This window comes from Lichenostomus cassidix, chromosome 5, assembly GCF_008360975.1.
Source record: "Lichenostomus cassidix isolate B80296 chromosome 5, HeHo_3.0, whole genome shotgun sequence".
Lineage (NCBI taxonomy): Eukaryota > Metazoa > Chordata > Aves > Passeriformes > Meliphagidae > Lichenostomus > Lichenostomus cassidix.
Genome location: NC_139486.1, coordinates 25,264,005 through 25,281,847, shown reverse-complemented (window position 1 = coordinate 25,281,847; position 17,843 = coordinate 25,264,005). Strand labels below are relative to the sequence as shown.

Here is a 17,843-nt window from a genome sequence, read left to right as displayed (position 1 = left end):
TCTGGGTCTGAGATATGCCGTCCATCTCAAATTGCAGAGACACAAAATACACGACCTGCCAAGACTATTCCACCTGCAGATACAGACATAAATAAAAAACAGATACATCAGACAAGATTAGCAAAGTGTTGATCACCTATTAGTTCAACTATTTGATACATCTTTTACTTTAGAAATTGGATCAGTGCTTGACTCAGGTTTACATCACGGCCTGTTCAACTCTTACCCAGCTAAACTCTCAGGGAGAGTTCTTTGTAACTTCTTAGTATTAAATCATGCAATGATAGCTAAGACAGATTGAGGAACTTGTGGTGATGCACTGAAGGTTATGAAAAGTAGAGGGGTTTCTGTCCAAATCCCACACTGGAATCTAGATCAGACCCAGAGTTATATCTCTCCATTACAAGGAGAGGGCAGATCCACCACTGGACTATAATGCCAGATTTTCTTCTTAAACCATCGCTACACAAACAAAGGGCAGAAAAGAGAGCAGCTATTGTGCTCAGCGATGGCTGCTGTTTAAGGCTGACCTAGCAGATCAGAGAAACAATGCATGAAGGTTTTGGGTTCCTTTTGTCTGGGAAGAAAAAAAAAAAAAAAAGGACAAAAACATCACTGCTATTAGGATAACATGTCAGCAAGAGGGGAAAAACTGTCTTCCTACCACAGCAGTTGTAGAAAACATGAGTAAATAAGCAGGTGAAAGGAACTTCTGGCACTGAAAACCTTTATTTGGATGCCAATTCCAGAGTCCACTGCTCTGGTATTTTAGTGGATGGCTGCTCTCTCCACAGCTTTGTGCACAGCCCCAAGATTGTTACCCAATCTCTTCAAGTTGTGTAATATCACCTTTATTTGTTGTAAGTCAACAGCAAATACCCATTCTTCAGCATTTATAATGCACACTTCGTTTCTGCACCTGAATGGAACAGGGCATTGCTTCACACTACACCAGCTGCACCCATCTTCAGTAACACAATGCCCATCTGTCACACAAGATTCCCCTTTACAGTGTACTCCTCCTTTCACACCTATTTCTTAATATTGATGGATATACAAATGTATTTCTTGCAAAATTTCGTCCAAAAAGTCTCACTTTAGGATTCTCTGGTGTTTTCCTTCAGAGGGTTGTTAAGAAACCAGAAAAGAAACCCCACAGCCTCTGTCTCCAAACCAATTGCCATGTAATAATTTTGAAAAGAAATAAACAGTATTTATATATACATTTATATATGTATGTGTATATACATATACACATACATATTAAAAGAAGAGGATGTGTGTGTATATATGTATATAAACAGATATAACTGATTCAAGCCATACACACACCACACAGGTCCTGGATCTGTTTCTGGATCCAGCCTGACGTCCTGCAATACAATGCTTGTTTTGGTTACAGCAGCTCCTTCTGCAAAGGTTTTTAATAAGTAATTCTAAAGGACCCAGCCCTGCAGGCAGCCAAGGAGCCTCTGCAGAGCCAGTTCTGGGAGCCCCAGGGACACCAGCGCAGCAAGTCACCCTGGCTCAGTCTGCCTGCCTCAGGAACTGGAATTATCACTTCTGCTGTATGACACACCTAATGCATTTTTAAATGCTTATTTCTAATGATACAATCTAAACACCAAGAGTTATTACTATTAAAAGATTAACATACAGCCACTTGCAGGTCTCTCAGGTCATTTTTTTCCTCATTTCTCACCATTTTTTACCCCAATTTTACCTATATTACTAATGCCTCAATTCAATTGTTATCAACATGTTTGAACAAAAGCATAATTGACCAGCTGCCTCCAAATTATATTTAAACTGCCTTTGACCTCCAGCTTGCACAGAAAAAGCTGATGGTTCTATCATAGAGGATATGATCCCCCAACTAATATGACAATAAGGCAGATTCCAGTGGGAAAATTTAGTAGCCTTATGATTCACTTATTATTATTCAAATGTAATGATTAATTAAATCCCAACCAATACCCTTACTTTAAAAAAAGATAGTTGTGCTTTATAATTATCATCACTGGAACCATCTCTTCACTAGCTCAACCTTAGCAAAAGGACACACTGCAAAAACTTTGCTCTAGAAATTTGAACTTTAGTAACACATCATATTTTATTAAGGAAATTACTCCATCTTTAACAAAGTATTCAGAATCTAAAAGGAACTGTCCAAGACTATAAGATTCTTGATTTATACTGAAAGAAATACCGAAAGACTGTACTTAAATTAGCAAACTGAATTCAAGTATGGTATCAATCAAGCCAACATTAACACAAATAATTGGAAATTAATGGTTATTCTTTTTTTTCTCAACAAAAAGCTAATAAAAGTCAGAATATCAAAGCCCTTTTATAATACCTTTCACAATTAAAATTCATGCTTATCATTCCTAGTGCCACCACACAGAAGGGACTTTCTCAACCTCATACAAATAACATATCTACTGATGAGAAAGAGGCCATCAATGATGGCAGTAGTTTGCAAAAAAACAACACAAGTATCTATTTAATCCACAGAGAGACTGGATTTATGCTATGTTACTTCAAAAAGTACGTTAACTTATCATTATCTCCATATACACACTTAAAATGCTCACACACAATTCTGGACACATTTAACTAAAACCACAAAAAATAACAAAAAAACCATGATCACACAAACCTACCCACGTTTCGTCAGCCAGTTATTAATAAGACAAAGCACTGAATTAGAGGGAGACTCCTACCAACTTCAGCAAAGCTCAGGTTCAAAGCTTAAACTAAAGCTTAAACTAAGAAGTTTAAGGTTCACCATTTATAGTTCCCAAAACAACAACAGGGTTTTTAATCAAATACACATGAAGTTGCTAAATACAGGGAAAACACTCTCTTCTCATGAGTACACCTTTGAGAAAATTAAATAAATCTAAAAGACAATGTCTCTATAGATACTGTACATCTACAATTTCTGATGTCAACAGACGTTGCATGAAAGACTTATTAGTACCAATTATTACTGGGCCATTAAAATCACAGTTCTTTGGTCAAGTATCACTTTTGGAAAGTTCTGAGAAAAGCAAACAGCACTCAGAAAAACATTAACTTCTCCAAGAAAGTTCTGCATCAAAGCTCTGCTTTTAAGCTTTTATTTTTTAAACAACAACAAGAAAAAAAATTAGGAAATGTCCACTTAGGAAAGTTGTCACCATCTTACATTTCAGAATACAAAACTGAAAAAAATCCCTATTAAAAAAAAGACAGGACTTCAGCCAAGTATTCAGCTACTTATTGCTGTAGTTGTAACTCAAGTCCTTGAAACCCCTATGTTTTGGTCATTTGTAGCGAAAACATGTTTGGAACGCTAGCAGCGATAGAAAACCCCTTGAAAACCTAGACATAGTTACACTGTAGAGTGAAAATCAGCATAGCCATTGGAACATAAGAAAGCATCCTGTAAAAGTACAATTGAATTGGTAGCTAGAAAAACAGGGTTGATTTAAAGTGCTATTCCAACGTCTTATGTGGGCCAATGCCAGTAAAGAAAAGTCCATTTCCCCCCACCAGATAGAGCCCAGAACCACAGCACTGCTTCAAACACAACAAATGCAGTCTTCATTCTGCTTCAATGCCTCATCTCCCCCACCCTCCTCCAACAGGTAGAATACAGAAACTTGAAATAATTGCTAATTCCAAATTTAGGTGGTATGCACAAATATACTGTTGAACAAAGTTTGGACAGCAAACAGTACACCTGAGTTCAGTCATACAAACTAACTTTTGTAAATAGCATTAGACTAATATATCCATGTCTCTAATATGAATCTAGATGTATTTTCTTACAAAATGCATTAATAGAAATATCCAGGCGAATACATACCATACAATAGCAAAAGCTTTAAGCCCCATTTAATAAGATGACTTTCTGATTAAAAATAGAAGGCAATTAAGATTTACTCAAAATTACAATTAAGAAAAGCTTTCACAGTGCAATATTGAAACTGTCACAAAGTTAAGAAAATACTGATATCAAAGTACAATCACAATGTTAAAGTAGACAAAACTACTATACAAGGGCATATCTTGTAAAATTAAAAGGAATGAACACAACATAGGGGACATCTCACGTCCCTGCTCTACACAGCTCATTTCCTAGTCTTCAGAGTCATAATTGTGTCTTTTGGACATCAGTAGAAATCTTGTTAAAACTAAGAGGTTCCTTCTTCTTTGTAGACCAGATTTCAAAGCCCAGTTGCATCTTGAAAATACGTTCTTCATCACTGCACAATTTCAAAGTAGTGCAATATTGCCATGATGTGCTGAGGCATGAACACATAGCCTGTGTACAATGCCATTCCAACAATGGAAACTAACATGGAATCTGAATTACAGTTGAGGAAAAAAGCATTTGAAAAATAAACTGCGCAAGATGTCACAAACTATAGCAGTAAAACTTCAATGGTTACTATCTTATAATGTTACATTTCTGAAACAGACAAGATCAACTCTATTACACCAATTATAGCCAGAGGAAAAACCTACTTAACACTGAAAACCAGAATGCCAGTAGGAGCAACCAGCTGAATTGCAAAGGATGCCTTGCATGCTATCCACTGCTTTGTCACTGACACAAGAGGACAGGCCAGAGCATGGGAAGCATAATGGAGAACAGAAAATGGGCACTGAGAAAACACATGTTTCCTCAGTCATTTTCTTATATGTTCAGCAAGTCTTGCAGAAGCCAGCCCCACTCAGCCAAGCAGAAAAAAGTCAACCACCACAAACATCCAAAACAAAACAAAACTACGCTAATATGAGTAGCTTTATTGAATAAGAATAATATCATTCTTATTTGTGAATGACCTCCTTTTTATGCAGACAGCATTAGATGCTTTCTAACTATTTCATTCACAAAGTCTCAGAGCATCAGCATAGCTTTGAGTCAAGGTGTGTACTTAAATAAACACACTTACTAGTACTGAATTGATTTTGCATATGGCACTGCAAAACAAACTTCACATGAAGCTATCAGCCAAAAAAATCTTCACATTACCACTTTATTAGCTGAACTCCTAACAGGGAACTTCTTTAAAACTTATATAGATAACTGAGACAATAGCTTATAAAGTATATGTACAACTGTACTTTTATCAAGGTCTAGGGCTCTTGAAGCTTTATTTAAACAAATTCTGGCATCAGAATTCTGAAAGATTACGGTTTCAGAAAGCTTAAGGTTCCAGAAATTCAGAAGTACTCAAAATGAATAAAAAACTGTTGATTTTATCCAACTACCTGCAGAGATTCAGTAAACTTAGCCAGAAACCCTGTAAAATGCACTGGAGATTAACAAGCACGATAACACCAGACAGCAGTACTCAGTTTCCACAGGTGAAACAAGAGGAGCTGTGCGTGCTCTGCACTTCCCTGAGCTCAAGTCACCCCAGCACAAGCGTAACAAGCGCTGTAAAACCAACTCGCCCACGGCAGAGCAGAGGTATGAGGTGTGCCTATTAGAGCTGCTTGGTGTATTTATAGTCCCAGAAGATTATACAGTCAGAGATACTAAAATGAAGGTCAACTCATAAATCCCCATTTCCATACCAGTGCTCACTTGTGATGCTGGAGCACAGGCAGCAGCGTGACACACAACACAGCCACACACCATTAGTTCCCAAGGCCGCTGTGTCTGCACTGCACCTGGCAGACATGGTCCACCTACAGCCAAAGCATCCAGTTTGAGGACAAAAAACATTTTTGCTGATCTGAGATCACAAGTGATACTTGTGCCATTCATCACATTTGTATGTTATGTGGCAATTACACTATGAGCATTTTATGAAAGTAAACATGCACACACTTTCATTTACTGAAATATTTTGCAGAAATTGAAAAGGTGAAAAAAAACCCTAATGAGTAACATAATTGCAGGGAAAACAAAAATTAGGTTTCCTCAGTCATACAGGCATGGCATAAAAGGAAGAAGGTATGTTAGCAAGGAATGCAACAAAAGAACCCCTACCTGAATAAATGTGCACATTAAGTCTATAAAAACCTACTACTTCTCTTTTCCAGTGATCTTCATTTCTACTAACTTGACACAAGAAAAAAAAATTGACTGATCACACTGCTCACTGCTGCAACTTGGGCAACCATTTTTACATAACAAATGCAAATTTCTTTACAAAACTGAGCAGAATCTCAGTAAAAGCAGCTTCTTGCTACTGCTTATACCCTTTTCTTTCTTAATGTTTTAATTAATTTCTCTCTGCCCCTCAGCATTAACTGGAGATGCCTCGGGGTAATTCATACTGAGACATCATTTTAAGTCAAGATCAAAAGAGTCACACTTCAGAGAAGAATACTTGTGATGCCATAGCAATACTTAAGAAAATGCACTGCCTGTACAAAAGGGCCAGGTAAAGAAGCAAACCTATAAATAGTCTTTATACAGATGCCTCTACGTGAGCGTCTATCAAGTTCTTCTACTCCAAAACAGCCCAGCAAATTTACCAGCTCGAGGATTAAATACCCATGTAACAAAAACCATGTGACAAAGCGGCATGAAAGCCTAGGCTTGCAAGGTTTTGCAGCGTGCACATTTACCTTCCTCTAGGCAAAAATACAAAAGAAATCATTAAAGACACCTTGCCTTAACAAAAAGCTCGGGATTTCCGTGCAAAAGACAGAAGTACCGTAACGCTACAGATATAAACTGATGCCGGAGGAGAAACGGACTATGTTGCCAGACGCCCGGACACAGCATTCGAAACAGCCGAGTGAGGACAAAGCATGTTACTCCCAGCTCGGGAAGCACGTTAGCTTGGGAGAGTGAGGAGCCGAGTCCCCGCCAGCGAGGAGGGGTCAAAGCTCGGCCCCGAGCGGAGGCTGCCGCTCCCCTGCCCGCCGCGGGCTCTGGCGGCTCTCGGCGCCTCAGGCCGGCTGCCCCCGGCCCGGCCCGGCCCGGCTCGGCCCGGCTCGCCTCTCCTCCAGCCCCAGCCAGCCCTGCCGGCGGCAGTGCCCCCAGCACGAGCACGGCCCGGCGCTCCCCGAGCACCGCGCAGGGCCGGCGGAGCCGCCACACCCGCCCGGCGGCCTCGGGCAGCCCCGGAGCCACCGCCGGACACAGCGCGACGGGAGGGTGCAGCCCCCGGCCCCCACACACACCCCGCCCCGCCAGGCCCGGCCGGCAGAAGGATACTGAAGACGGTGCGCTCCCAGGGCTCCAGCATGTAGAGCGCGGTGACCAGCAGGTACTGGTAGTACAGCCACGACATCTGCTTCCACGCCGAGCCCAGCGCCATGGCGCTCCCCGCCCGCCAGCGGCCCCGCGCCGGGCCCAGGCCGAGCGGAGACGGGGGCGGTGCAGCCGGGAGCGCCTTCCCCCGGCCCCGCCCCGGGCCCGGCCGGCCTTGGCCACCGGCAGGGAGGTGCCGCGGCCTGTGGGGCGGCACGGGAGTGTCCTGTGCTCCCGGAGCCGGGCAGAGAGGGGGCACTCACCGCCTTCTCGGCCCGCCCCGCTGAACGCCGGCATCGGGCCCGATCTCATTAAATTACAGGCTGACACTGAACCTGGTAACCTCCCGGCCTCAGTCACGCCGAGGAGATGGTGCTGCAACCTACTTTTTGTCATCCCGTTTAATCTAAATTGACGTTCTGGGAATCACGGAAGACGCGAAGCCTGTGCTTGGCAGGGCCTAAGGGAGGCATGTTAAAATTGATCTGCATGAGTCTTCCACTTTGCTCGATTGTCAGAGAGTAAAGCCCACCCAAAAACCTGGCGCAGATAAATGCGACTTTAAGACCGGCCAGCTCTGGCTAGATTAATCCATATGAACAGGAAAAACAACGAGGTGATTAATCAACTGATACTGTTACTGTTCCCAGCTTTGTGCTTCCCTGCGGCGCCTGGAGCCCGAAACCAGAGGGTGTGGGACACCCCTGCCCTGACTGCTAATTGGCCCTAGAGAAGTTCCCAGAGACTGGCTTGGCAATGTGTGCTTAGGAAGGTCCTTGGCAGTTTATTCTGGCACTCCAGAAGGCACGTGTTTGAAAGGCTGCTGTAAGGGGGTGCACACGATCATCAGGCACCTTAAATGAGCAGAGCATGTGTTGAAACCTCCAGGCACTGAGGCCAGGCCACCAGTCTGGATCACACATTCCAAGTCTGCACGGCATAGATCAAAAACTGGAATTGACCCACTATACTCACTCTGTTTAGTAAATCAATTTGCAATTACGTAACTGAACAATGTGATTCTGTCCTTGGAGCCACCCCACCCCTGCCTTCACCTGTGCTATTCATACAATGAAAAATAAGGAAATACAACCATGGGAGAATGCACATATAAGTTATTTATACAGCTGCAAAATACAGCTGCAGGACCAGGAGATAACTGGGAAAAACAAAAGCAGCTGGCAAAGAAAACTTAAGACTGTACTATTTTGTGTGGCAGGAATCTGAAATGGGACATAATTCACCTGAAGGCATTTACACACACCTCATCTATGCAAATTTATTTCAACACAAGGAGAAATGAGAGCATTCACACAGTTAATATCCCAGCACAACTGCCTATGGGAACTGTTGCCCCTATCCAAGTCTGCTGTTGCTTGTTGCAATTGCTGCTGGTGTTGCTGCTTGAGTACACGGTGGTAATCATGAAAAGCTCCTTTCTTTATAAACATGTCCAAAGTTCAAGGAGGTGTGGGACATTTAGTACAACTAAAGCACTACTCCCATTCAAAGCTGCAAGAACATTGTCAACTTGGAGCAAACAGGTCCTAGTCTTCTCTTCTCCTGTCTGCAGAGCTTCCTAACAAGAAGTTCTGCAATTCAAGTGGTAAGGCAAAAATAAATGCAGCAGCAAGAAGGGACCTGGGGTGAGAGGAAATGTAATGCCTAGAGGCATGCCAGCTTTAAAATCTCCTACATCTGCCTTAACCCACCAAGAAGGTGGCCCCTTTCACTTTTTGGTATGGCGCATAGTTGTGAGGTTTTTTGCTAGTTAGCCCCTTATGGAAATGGACAATATTCCTCTGTATAGTTTCTCCTCCTTCACCAGCTCAGTTCTACACCTGCTTAGGGGCTGTCATCATGTAATTGTTCCTCCTGATGTTACCTGCATCGACACTTGAGCCCTTGAACTACATTCTCACGTGCTCATGTTTCCAGCAGGTCAGTGCAAACATCCTTAACCTGGCACTCCAGAGAGCCTTTGTGTTTCACCTGGAATGCGAAGAGAGCTAAATTGAGGCCAGCATGCCCTAGAGCACAGACCATATCCCCTGTTACAAGTGTCACTCCACACTTCCACCAAGAAAGTCCTTCATACATTCAAAAATTTTCTGTATATACCTCTGGGCTCATGGCACACAGGAATAATTTATTCCACTTTAGATGATCCCAAAGCTATATGATACTGCAAGTCAGATATTTCACTAATGAGTCTGACAGTAGGTAGCAAAGATGAGATTGAAATCTTGTCTCGAGCATACCCCAAGCCTCAGAACCAGCACAGCTCCATTTTCTTCATAGGTTGCACATGCAGAGGAAGGCACAGCATGCTGGCCAAACAAGAGTTCAGCAGTGGCATCATCAGTTCTCCACTTCACCAAGAGGTTAATTTTCTGGTGATTTGGAAATAGCAATTCAATGTGTTTCTTATGCAATCCTGACACAAGAACCAGCATGTTTATTTCTTCCTAATCTCATGTAACAGTGTAAAATGTGTGTGTGTAGATTAGTAAAACACCACACCAGAGACTACAAAAGGTAACCAAAGAGTCACAAGATTTTATTATAAGGCTCAAAAGATGTTATTCAGGTTCCTACCACCTAAGTTTAAATATTTCTGACAATTCCTCAAAGCACATATAACAAGTTATTCCTAGTACTATTACAAGAAAAAAAACAAAGATGAGATTTTTTTTTCAGACAGACCCTTGTTCAAAGTGGAGTAAAAAATACAAGGCTATAAAGAGATTTTAATTACTAATAAAAAGCAGGAGTTAGCCTCTTGGGTGCGTGCCTGGAGGAAGACAGGGAAGGATCCAGTATTAACAATGCCATGGCTTCATAGACATAAATACCAAGTAGCAGAAGTTCTTTGTGCTTCAATAAAGAATCTGTTAATGTACTAAAGAAACAGAAAAAGCATACATCTAAACTATGGTAATAGATCTGACTATAAATTTCTTTTTAAAATGTATAATCATAAGGAAAAGGGGCAATAAAGTCCAGTGCTTTCTTCATATACATATTTACACGTACAACATTTAGCTGTCCTACTCAGCATTAATATGTTGATTTACATAATCAGTGGCAGAACAGTCCATGCCCACAAAATCAACATAAGCTCATCTTCCACTGATTAAAGGAAAGTTTCCATTTTTTGAGATCTTAATGAACCAAAAATCCAAATATCATGACAATTCCTTCTTTATCAGTGGTTTGGCTGGGACAGAGATCATATTCATGCCAGTAGCTTGGAGTTAGTATGAGAATAATGTTCTCATAAACACCCTAATGTTTTGCTTGTTGCGAAGTGCTCAGGCCTGAACAACAGGCCCTAAGCCAAAGTTGACCTCTAGATGAACATTCCAACCAAATGTTATCTATATATTCACTCATTAACAAAGTATTTTTATATGTGTTTATTTATTGGCAAAACGTGTATTTACCATTCCATATCCAGAAAACAGGAAAGGCCTTATTAGGGAGCTGTAGGATCAAAGACTACTCCCTTGATTCCTCCTTGAGCCCTGGTAAGGCTTTAGGGGAAAGCCAACAGAAGACTGCAATTAGAAATTATGTCAGCTTGCTTGTTTAACAGTATAAAATCCAGGCTATTGTCACAGCAAAGTCAGGGGAGCCCCGTGGCCTGCAAGGTGGACACACTGCTGGAGTCCCCAGTTACTGGACATGGTTCTCCAGTCTTTTGCTGTGGCAGCTTCCCCCCACAGTCTGTTTTGAGGACATGGATGATGGTCAAGTATTAGGTTAACTGTTGATGTATCTTTCTTACCACTATAGGCATTCTTTTGTAGTAATGATTATGTGCATTGATTATCCTTTTGTGATTCTCTGCAGTTTTGCATTGTACTAACTATTCCTTAAATAGGTGTCTGTGTCTCTCACCCTACCCACTGGCAAAACACTGAAGTGGCACTTCCGATAAGTCAAGGACTTTTCATTGCCTCATGCTCTGCCAGTGAGGAGCTCTACAAAAAATTGGGAGGGAGCGTGGCCAGAACAAGTGACTGAATTGGCTGAAGGGATATTCCATACCCTAGAATATAATGTCCAGTATGTAATTTGGGGAGGTCCCTGGAAGGCGGATGATCGTGGCTCAGGGACAAACTGGCTATCAGTCAGCAGGTGGTGAGCAGATGTGTTGTTGTGGTGGGTGGACACCAGGCACCCACCAAAGCTGCTCTATCACTCCCCTCTGCAAATAAAGAGGGGAGAGAAAACACAGTGAAAGGTTCCTGAGTAAAGGACTGGGAGAGCTCACTCACTGAATACAATCATGGGCAAAACACATTGAACTTGGGGATATTAATTGATTTATCACTAGCAAAATCAAAGCAGGACAATGAGACATACAGTAAATCTTAGAAACACTTCCACACCTCCCCCCTGCTTGGGTTCTACTTCCTCCCCCACCAGCAGTACAGGAAGACAAGGAATGGGGCTTAGAGTCAGTTCACGTTGTTCATTCATCACATGTTGTTCCTGCCACTGCTCAAGGAGAAGTCCTTCCTCTGCTCCAGTGTGGAGTATCTCCCACAAGAGACAGTACTCCACAAACTTCTCTAACATGAGTCTATCCCACAGGCAACAGTTCTTCCCAAACTGCTCCTGTGTGGGTCATTTTTCCACAGAGTGCAGTCCTTCAGGCACAGCCTGCTCCAAAGGTAAGTCTGCCAGAGGGTCACAAGTTCTACTAGGACACCTGCTCTAGTAGTGTGGGCTCCTCTCTCCATGGGTCTGCAGGTCCAAATTTTCCTCCCCACTGGGGGAGGGGGCAGTGGGAGTGAGCAAGCAGTTGTGTGACTTAGTTGCCAGCTGGGATGAAACAACAACACAGACCTACATATGTGCAAATCTACCAAGAACAGCCTAAGGACACCAAACATCCCAGACTTAGAGCAGTTTATCCCGTGCTATAAATATAACCAATGCAGCTATGGAAAATCAGTTACTATAAAGTATTTATTCCAAGGAGCAGTTCTAATACACACTGAAATAATGAATGGATAGTATATACACAGGGAATGATCAAAATATACAGATCTTACATGGTATTTACAAAATTTTCAATCCCATATGATGCAACCGCCTGACGGTGGGAAAGAATATTGCTCTCAAATACACACAGTTAACTGTATGCCTTTTATAAACTTTGCAAAAAGTCCAACCATTATAAAGGTGTCAGAAGAAAATGTACATTTACAAGACAGCATTTTGACAAGGCTAGTGTGCCTGCATTTCTAACACTTCCCACTCTCTTAAAACAGCGCAGGATTTTTTCCCCCTGCATTTGCACATTAAGAGTGGCTGGCCAGAACATTGAAGAAGTGAAAAACTTCATCTTTATCCATTACTGCTACTTCAGTTGAGCATTCAGTACATAACACTGGATGATATACTTCCTCTTCTTCTTGATTTGATTCTGTGGAGCCAATTTCTTTGCTGTGCTTCATTTTCTTACTTCTTCTCTTTACCTTCTTTCTGTATTTCAGTATTTCCTCTTTGTTAACAGTGCAGTTCATCACAAACATTGCTCTATACTGTGTTTTGTAAGATTCATGTCTATAGAGAAGGGGAGAAAATTCAAGTCATACCATTCATATAACTCTGCTTCCAGAAACCTGTTATCATCACTGAAAATGGGATTAAAGATAGAAAGTACCATGCAAAAGGCTGAAAGCCAAATAAATACGAGTTTTATAAACAGAAGTCACAACTACAAAAATAACACAAACACAGAATTGCAGCCATCTGTTGTGTTTTTAAGACATTTTAAAAAACATTGGCTGTTGCTGAAAGAAATACCCTGGACTGTAACGGTATTGGTACTGTAGAATTATGCATTGCTACATATAGCTGGTAACAGGCAAAAGATCAGGAAGCTGTGAGTGCAAATGACTCAACTACTGGCATTGACACCCTAAAATGTCTTTCAAGTCTGAAATTCCTTATTTATAAATAACATCTTTGGCATATCACACTAGAAGAAGCATGTCTATAATAGAACATAAAACAAATTTTCAGTTGTCACCAGTCTTAACAACTATATCTGGAGTATGTAGCAAAATTTAGTGCTGCAGTTCAATTTAATACAATGTCCCTCGGGCTGCAATTTTACAGCAGCCTAAACCATAACAGTGGCTGCAGAAGTCCAATCTCAAATTCTGCTGGCTTACTGCTTGTATGACATGTGCTGAGCTATTTCAGTTGATTAAACTCAGGAAAGGCCAGTCTGACAATAAAAATAGAAGAGTTTTCTGTCAGCTTAGCAAACTGAAATACTTAGGTATAGAACAGGGTCAAGGAGTACCAGAGCCAGCAAAGCAAAGACAGAGAAAAACAGGACCCATACTTAGATGATTTAGGCTGCTGTGGAATTTTGTCTTTAATCATCAAAAATACTCAATAAATGACAGGTAGTTTATTCCTCATTTCAGATTATTTCTTTCTCTTTTACTCCCCGTTCTAGAGTCCTTTCCTTAGCCCAGGTTAGCAGAACTAACTAGGCCTGCAATGCAGTCATGTACTGAAGAGAGGCAAAACAGTGGATTCTCACCTAAATACCTTCCTGGCACTTTTAAATGTAACTATATTTAAAACTGTAACTGCTAAGACTCAAACCAAGTAAGAATACAGTATCTTGATTTTGCTTAATCCTCATTTAACAAGGCACTTTTAGATGAAAATAACCTGGAATAGATTTATGCCTCCAAACATCAAGCTAAAATAGGTATCTCTAAAAAACCCCAGTCTGCCTGAAATGGCTGTTGAGTCTCCATGATTATTACTTTTTTGAAAACTTTACCTTCTCCACTATGCTAAAGTTCTACCCTGTTCTTCCACATCTCCACACTGCAGGTTAAAGACATCATCATTCTTACAAACCAGCATCCAACCCTAAATCTGACTGACATCTACCTGCCATCTCTTTTATCAGTGATGTGTTGTAAGACCACCTAGCAACACATCACTGATAAAAATCCATAGATCGAATTGAATACACTTATACTACTACTGACTGAGGAAAAGATATTACAAAAAAGACTTATTGTTCGCTATTGTTACCTCTGGCAGTCCAGGCATAATGTTGTCATGCAGGCAGGGCAGTTCAGAACAGCATCACTATTTGGAACGGCTGCAGGTTTTGCCTGCCGCTGCTGCGGTGCTCTTCTCTGGTTACGGTACCTACCAATTTGAGAGAGGAGGAAAGGGAGACAAAAAGTGGAATTACATGCCCTTGCTGTTGGTCACATCAATTCAGCTGTCAAGCCTTTTTTGCATTAAAATACATCCATTAATACTTGAGTCCTTCTCGACGTATTTTTCATTAACCCAAGGAACATAAATAAATAAGGTGGGGGGAAAACACATACCAGTACCTTTTTATTTACAGAGTATTTTCACTTGGTGAGACAAGTACATCTGGCATGAGAATTTGTGCCTAAGAACCCTTTCCTCTGATGAGACAGGTATCTCAAGTGCGATCTCTGCAGACAGCATACATTATCTTAATCAACAGATTTATGTGGAGAATTTTACTTCTGCTTCAACAACCTTTTTTAATTCAACCTTCAAAAACTCAGATTAAAGTAGCTTTGTATTGTTCCTGTGTTCTCTGAACATTTTGTGGCTTGCTAAATTCAAAGTTTTCCAAAACTAGAAATACAATAATTATCAGGAACAGACATTAATCAGCAATCAAATTATCTTGCAACATTTTAATTCACAGCATGGCTGTTTAGATGAAATCTTCAGAAGAATCTGGCTTATAGAATTTGGAAGTCTTGATTTTAAAAATTTTGAAGTTTTGTGTAGTTTTAAAAACTCAACCTCCATTACATACACATAAAAGATTTTACAGGCTATTAGTTTCCTATGCTGTAAGTTATATGTCGCTGTTGAGCCGCTAGCAGAGAAAAAGACCCGGATTCTCAGCGTGGCATAGAAAAGAGAGATTTATTATTTTGATTCCAACTTATATAGACTTTTCAGAGGTCACCCAGATTGGTCAGTCAGAAACCTCCCCCTAGGTCTGATTGGCCAAGCCTGAACTGTCCAAATCTCGAGGATTTTAATAACATCTGTTTTAATAACATCCCAACTTTATCTTTGTTTATAAAACACAGGAGAAAATTCTCATGGGAAAGACCTGTGCTAGCCACAGTTATATATAAAAAATTGTTTCATCGCACGGACTTGACAACATTGGCTTTTTCTCTACATTTACCATTTGAAATTTTCAGTTGATGTTAAGCATCTTATAATTCAAATATTTACGGATACTTACCCTCTCCTCTGTGAGTCTACCCATTCTTGGTCTCTACTGTCTTGTTCTGGGTCATACAGCAGCTCATCATTGGAGAGAATTCGACGTTGCTGATGTTTTCTGTTTTTGCGGACATCCTGTGTATCTGGAAAAATTTGTGCAAGAACGTGTTGTGTCCATCCATTATTAAAATATGCAATTTCCAATTTTCATTTTCCATCCTTGCAATAAATCTAAACAAATTTAAAGATCTGGCTCATTTCTCCTCCAAATGCATGACCCCAAAGCACTACACTGGGAGACATCATAATATTGCAGGAACTACACTGACATGATACAGGCTGGTAATTCCTCTCAAAAAGGCTGCCTTAAAGAACAGCCTCTTGACCCCCCAAGAAAATTTTACAGGATCTGAGAGTGAATGGTACTATACAGATGCCCTCCTCTCATCTCTGTCATTTACCTATTTTATCTTCATCCTCTGAATCAGAATCAAAGTAAATGTCATCATAGTATTTTGAAGTGCTGGCAGGTCCAGTCAGCCCAGTACCTGAGGAAGTACCTAGAGGTGAGATTAGAAATGGTAAGAACACCCCACTAAAAGGACAGCAAATATACAGCCCAGAACAAACCTTTACGTTTAAGTTACTCTGTCCAGAGTACTCTGTTCTACCTGGGTGTGTTAAGCAACAGCTCTCCCAACTTACTCCCAAACCCTTATCATTCACATCACTTGTGTTATTTCATTTACAGGCATTCTCAGAGTAAAGCTGCTCCCTGTCTCTTGAAGATGAAGCTCAGGCAGAGTTTGAAGGAAAGTTTCTCCCAACACTCCCGTTAGACACAGAGGACACCACATCAAATATGCCTCTCTCTGCCCTACATACAACATTTAAGACATCTTTAGTCAGGTGAAAGAAATGTATGTGTGGCACATTGTTTCACAAATTTTGATTATAACAAAATTCACTTTAAAAAGCCCCCCAAAATTTCAGGGCCACCAAAGTTCAGAAAAGACCTAGATGAGCTGCCAAGCAGTCACAGCCACTCTGCATCAAAATTCTTACTCTATGCTGTATGGATGTGGTGGTGTAAATACTGCTACATATTCTTAACTGCACAGCTAAAACCTAAAGATGATTTGGCCACTAACATATAATTCATCACTTCACACGCAAGCAGATGATAAGCGTGATTTACCCATTTCCGCTGATTTCCATGTGCCTTCCATAGTCTTCATGGTGGTGTTCAGTTCTGCTTCCATTTCCTTTTGGAACTCATCATCACTGGAGGACTCGCTCTCCCCAGTCAGGCACTCCCGTATCAGCTTCCGCTTCTGGTCAGGAGTGCCATGGAGGAGCACATCCACCTCATCCTCTGAGCTACAAACATTGAAGTGTTACACACTTAATTATTACAAACAGCTGAAAACATGGACATAGTCACTTGGAGAACGAACATCTGAATTGTGTGGGTGCACTGGGAAGCACTTATTTTTTGGGCAACGTACGTATTAAAACACTTTATTAGCTTAGTGATATTAAAACTGGTTAAAACGCAAAGGAGCTTCAGCCACGACGGCCCCGCAGCTCTGGCTCCGCGCGGGGAGCTGTGCTCTCACAAATACAAATACGCCGGTTTCAAGGAAATGGCCGCGGCTGATGCGAGGCCGGTTCTCTTCCACTCCCGAGCAGCCCGGGGCCAGCACCAAGGGCCGGGCGAGAGCCCCGGCGCTCACGGCTTGGCACCGCCAGCATCGCTCCGCTCCCGGGCCACGAGACGCCAGGCGGGGACCGGGGCCCGCCGCCGCCGGCCCGAGCCCACCCCGCGGCCGGCAGCTCCAGGCACCTGCTGAGCGCTCGCTCCTCGTCGCTGGGCTCCTCCACCACGTAGGGATCGTCCTCCTCCCGCAGGCCGCTCATGGCGCCGCCGCCGCTCGCCCGCTGCAGCAGCCAGGCCCGGCCCGGCCCCTTCCGGGCGCCCCGGCGGCTTCCGGCGGCCGAGCCCCGCCCCGCCGGGAAACAAACACCGCCCCGCCGGGAAACAAACGGCGCTCCCCCGGGAAACAAACGGCGCTCCGCCGGGAAACAAACACCGCCCCGCCGGGAAACAAACACCGCCCCGCCGGGAAACAAACGGCGCTCCGCCGGGAAACAAACACCGCCCCGCCGGGAAACAAACGGCGCTCCGCCGGGAAACAAACGGCCGCCAAGGCCCGGGACAGGCCGCCCCGCAGCGAGGAGCGGGCTGGCGGGGCTTCTCCCTCTCCTCCTTGGAATTGCAAGTTCTCGGGTCACGTTTTAAGCACTTTTTTCCAGAGTTCCCGAGCCAGGGTCAGAGCTTTAAGAG

At 42.4% G+C, this 17,843-nt stretch overlaps 2 protein-coding genes across 2 annotated transcripts; both read right to left on the bottom strand.

Annotated features, from left to right (window-relative positions):
* Window positions 1-3,095: 3,095 nt before the first annotated feature.
* Window positions 3,096-7,427, bottom strand: SPTSSA (serine palmitoyltransferase small subunit A). Its single transcript, XM_085061912.1, has 2 exons — window positions 7,175-7,427; window positions 3,096-4,357 (listed from the first exon to the last, which is right to left on the bottom strand). The coding sequence occupies exons 1-2, from the start codon at window positions 7,275-7,277 to the stop codon at window positions 4,254-4,256; spliced, it is 207 nt and encodes a 68-aa protein (XP_084918038.1). The 5' UTR covers window positions 7,278-7,427; the 3' UTR covers window positions 3,096-4,253.
* A 4,745-nt stretch (window positions 7,428-12,172) lies between these two features.
* On the bottom strand, window positions 12,173-17,539 carry EAPP (E2F associated phosphoprotein). The gene is made up of 6 exons (XM_085061911.1): window positions 17,343-17,539; window positions 16,695-16,876; window positions 15,958-16,056; window positions 15,516-15,639; window positions 14,294-14,413; window positions 12,173-12,790 (listed from the first exon to the last, which is right to left on the bottom strand). Exons 1-6 carry the CDS (start codon window positions 17,414-17,416, stop codon window positions 12,526-12,528), a joined length of 864 nt encoding a protein of 287 aa, XP_084918037.1. The 5' UTR covers window positions 17,417-17,539; the 3' UTR covers window positions 12,173-12,525.
* Window positions 17,540-17,843: the final 304 nt, after the last annotated feature.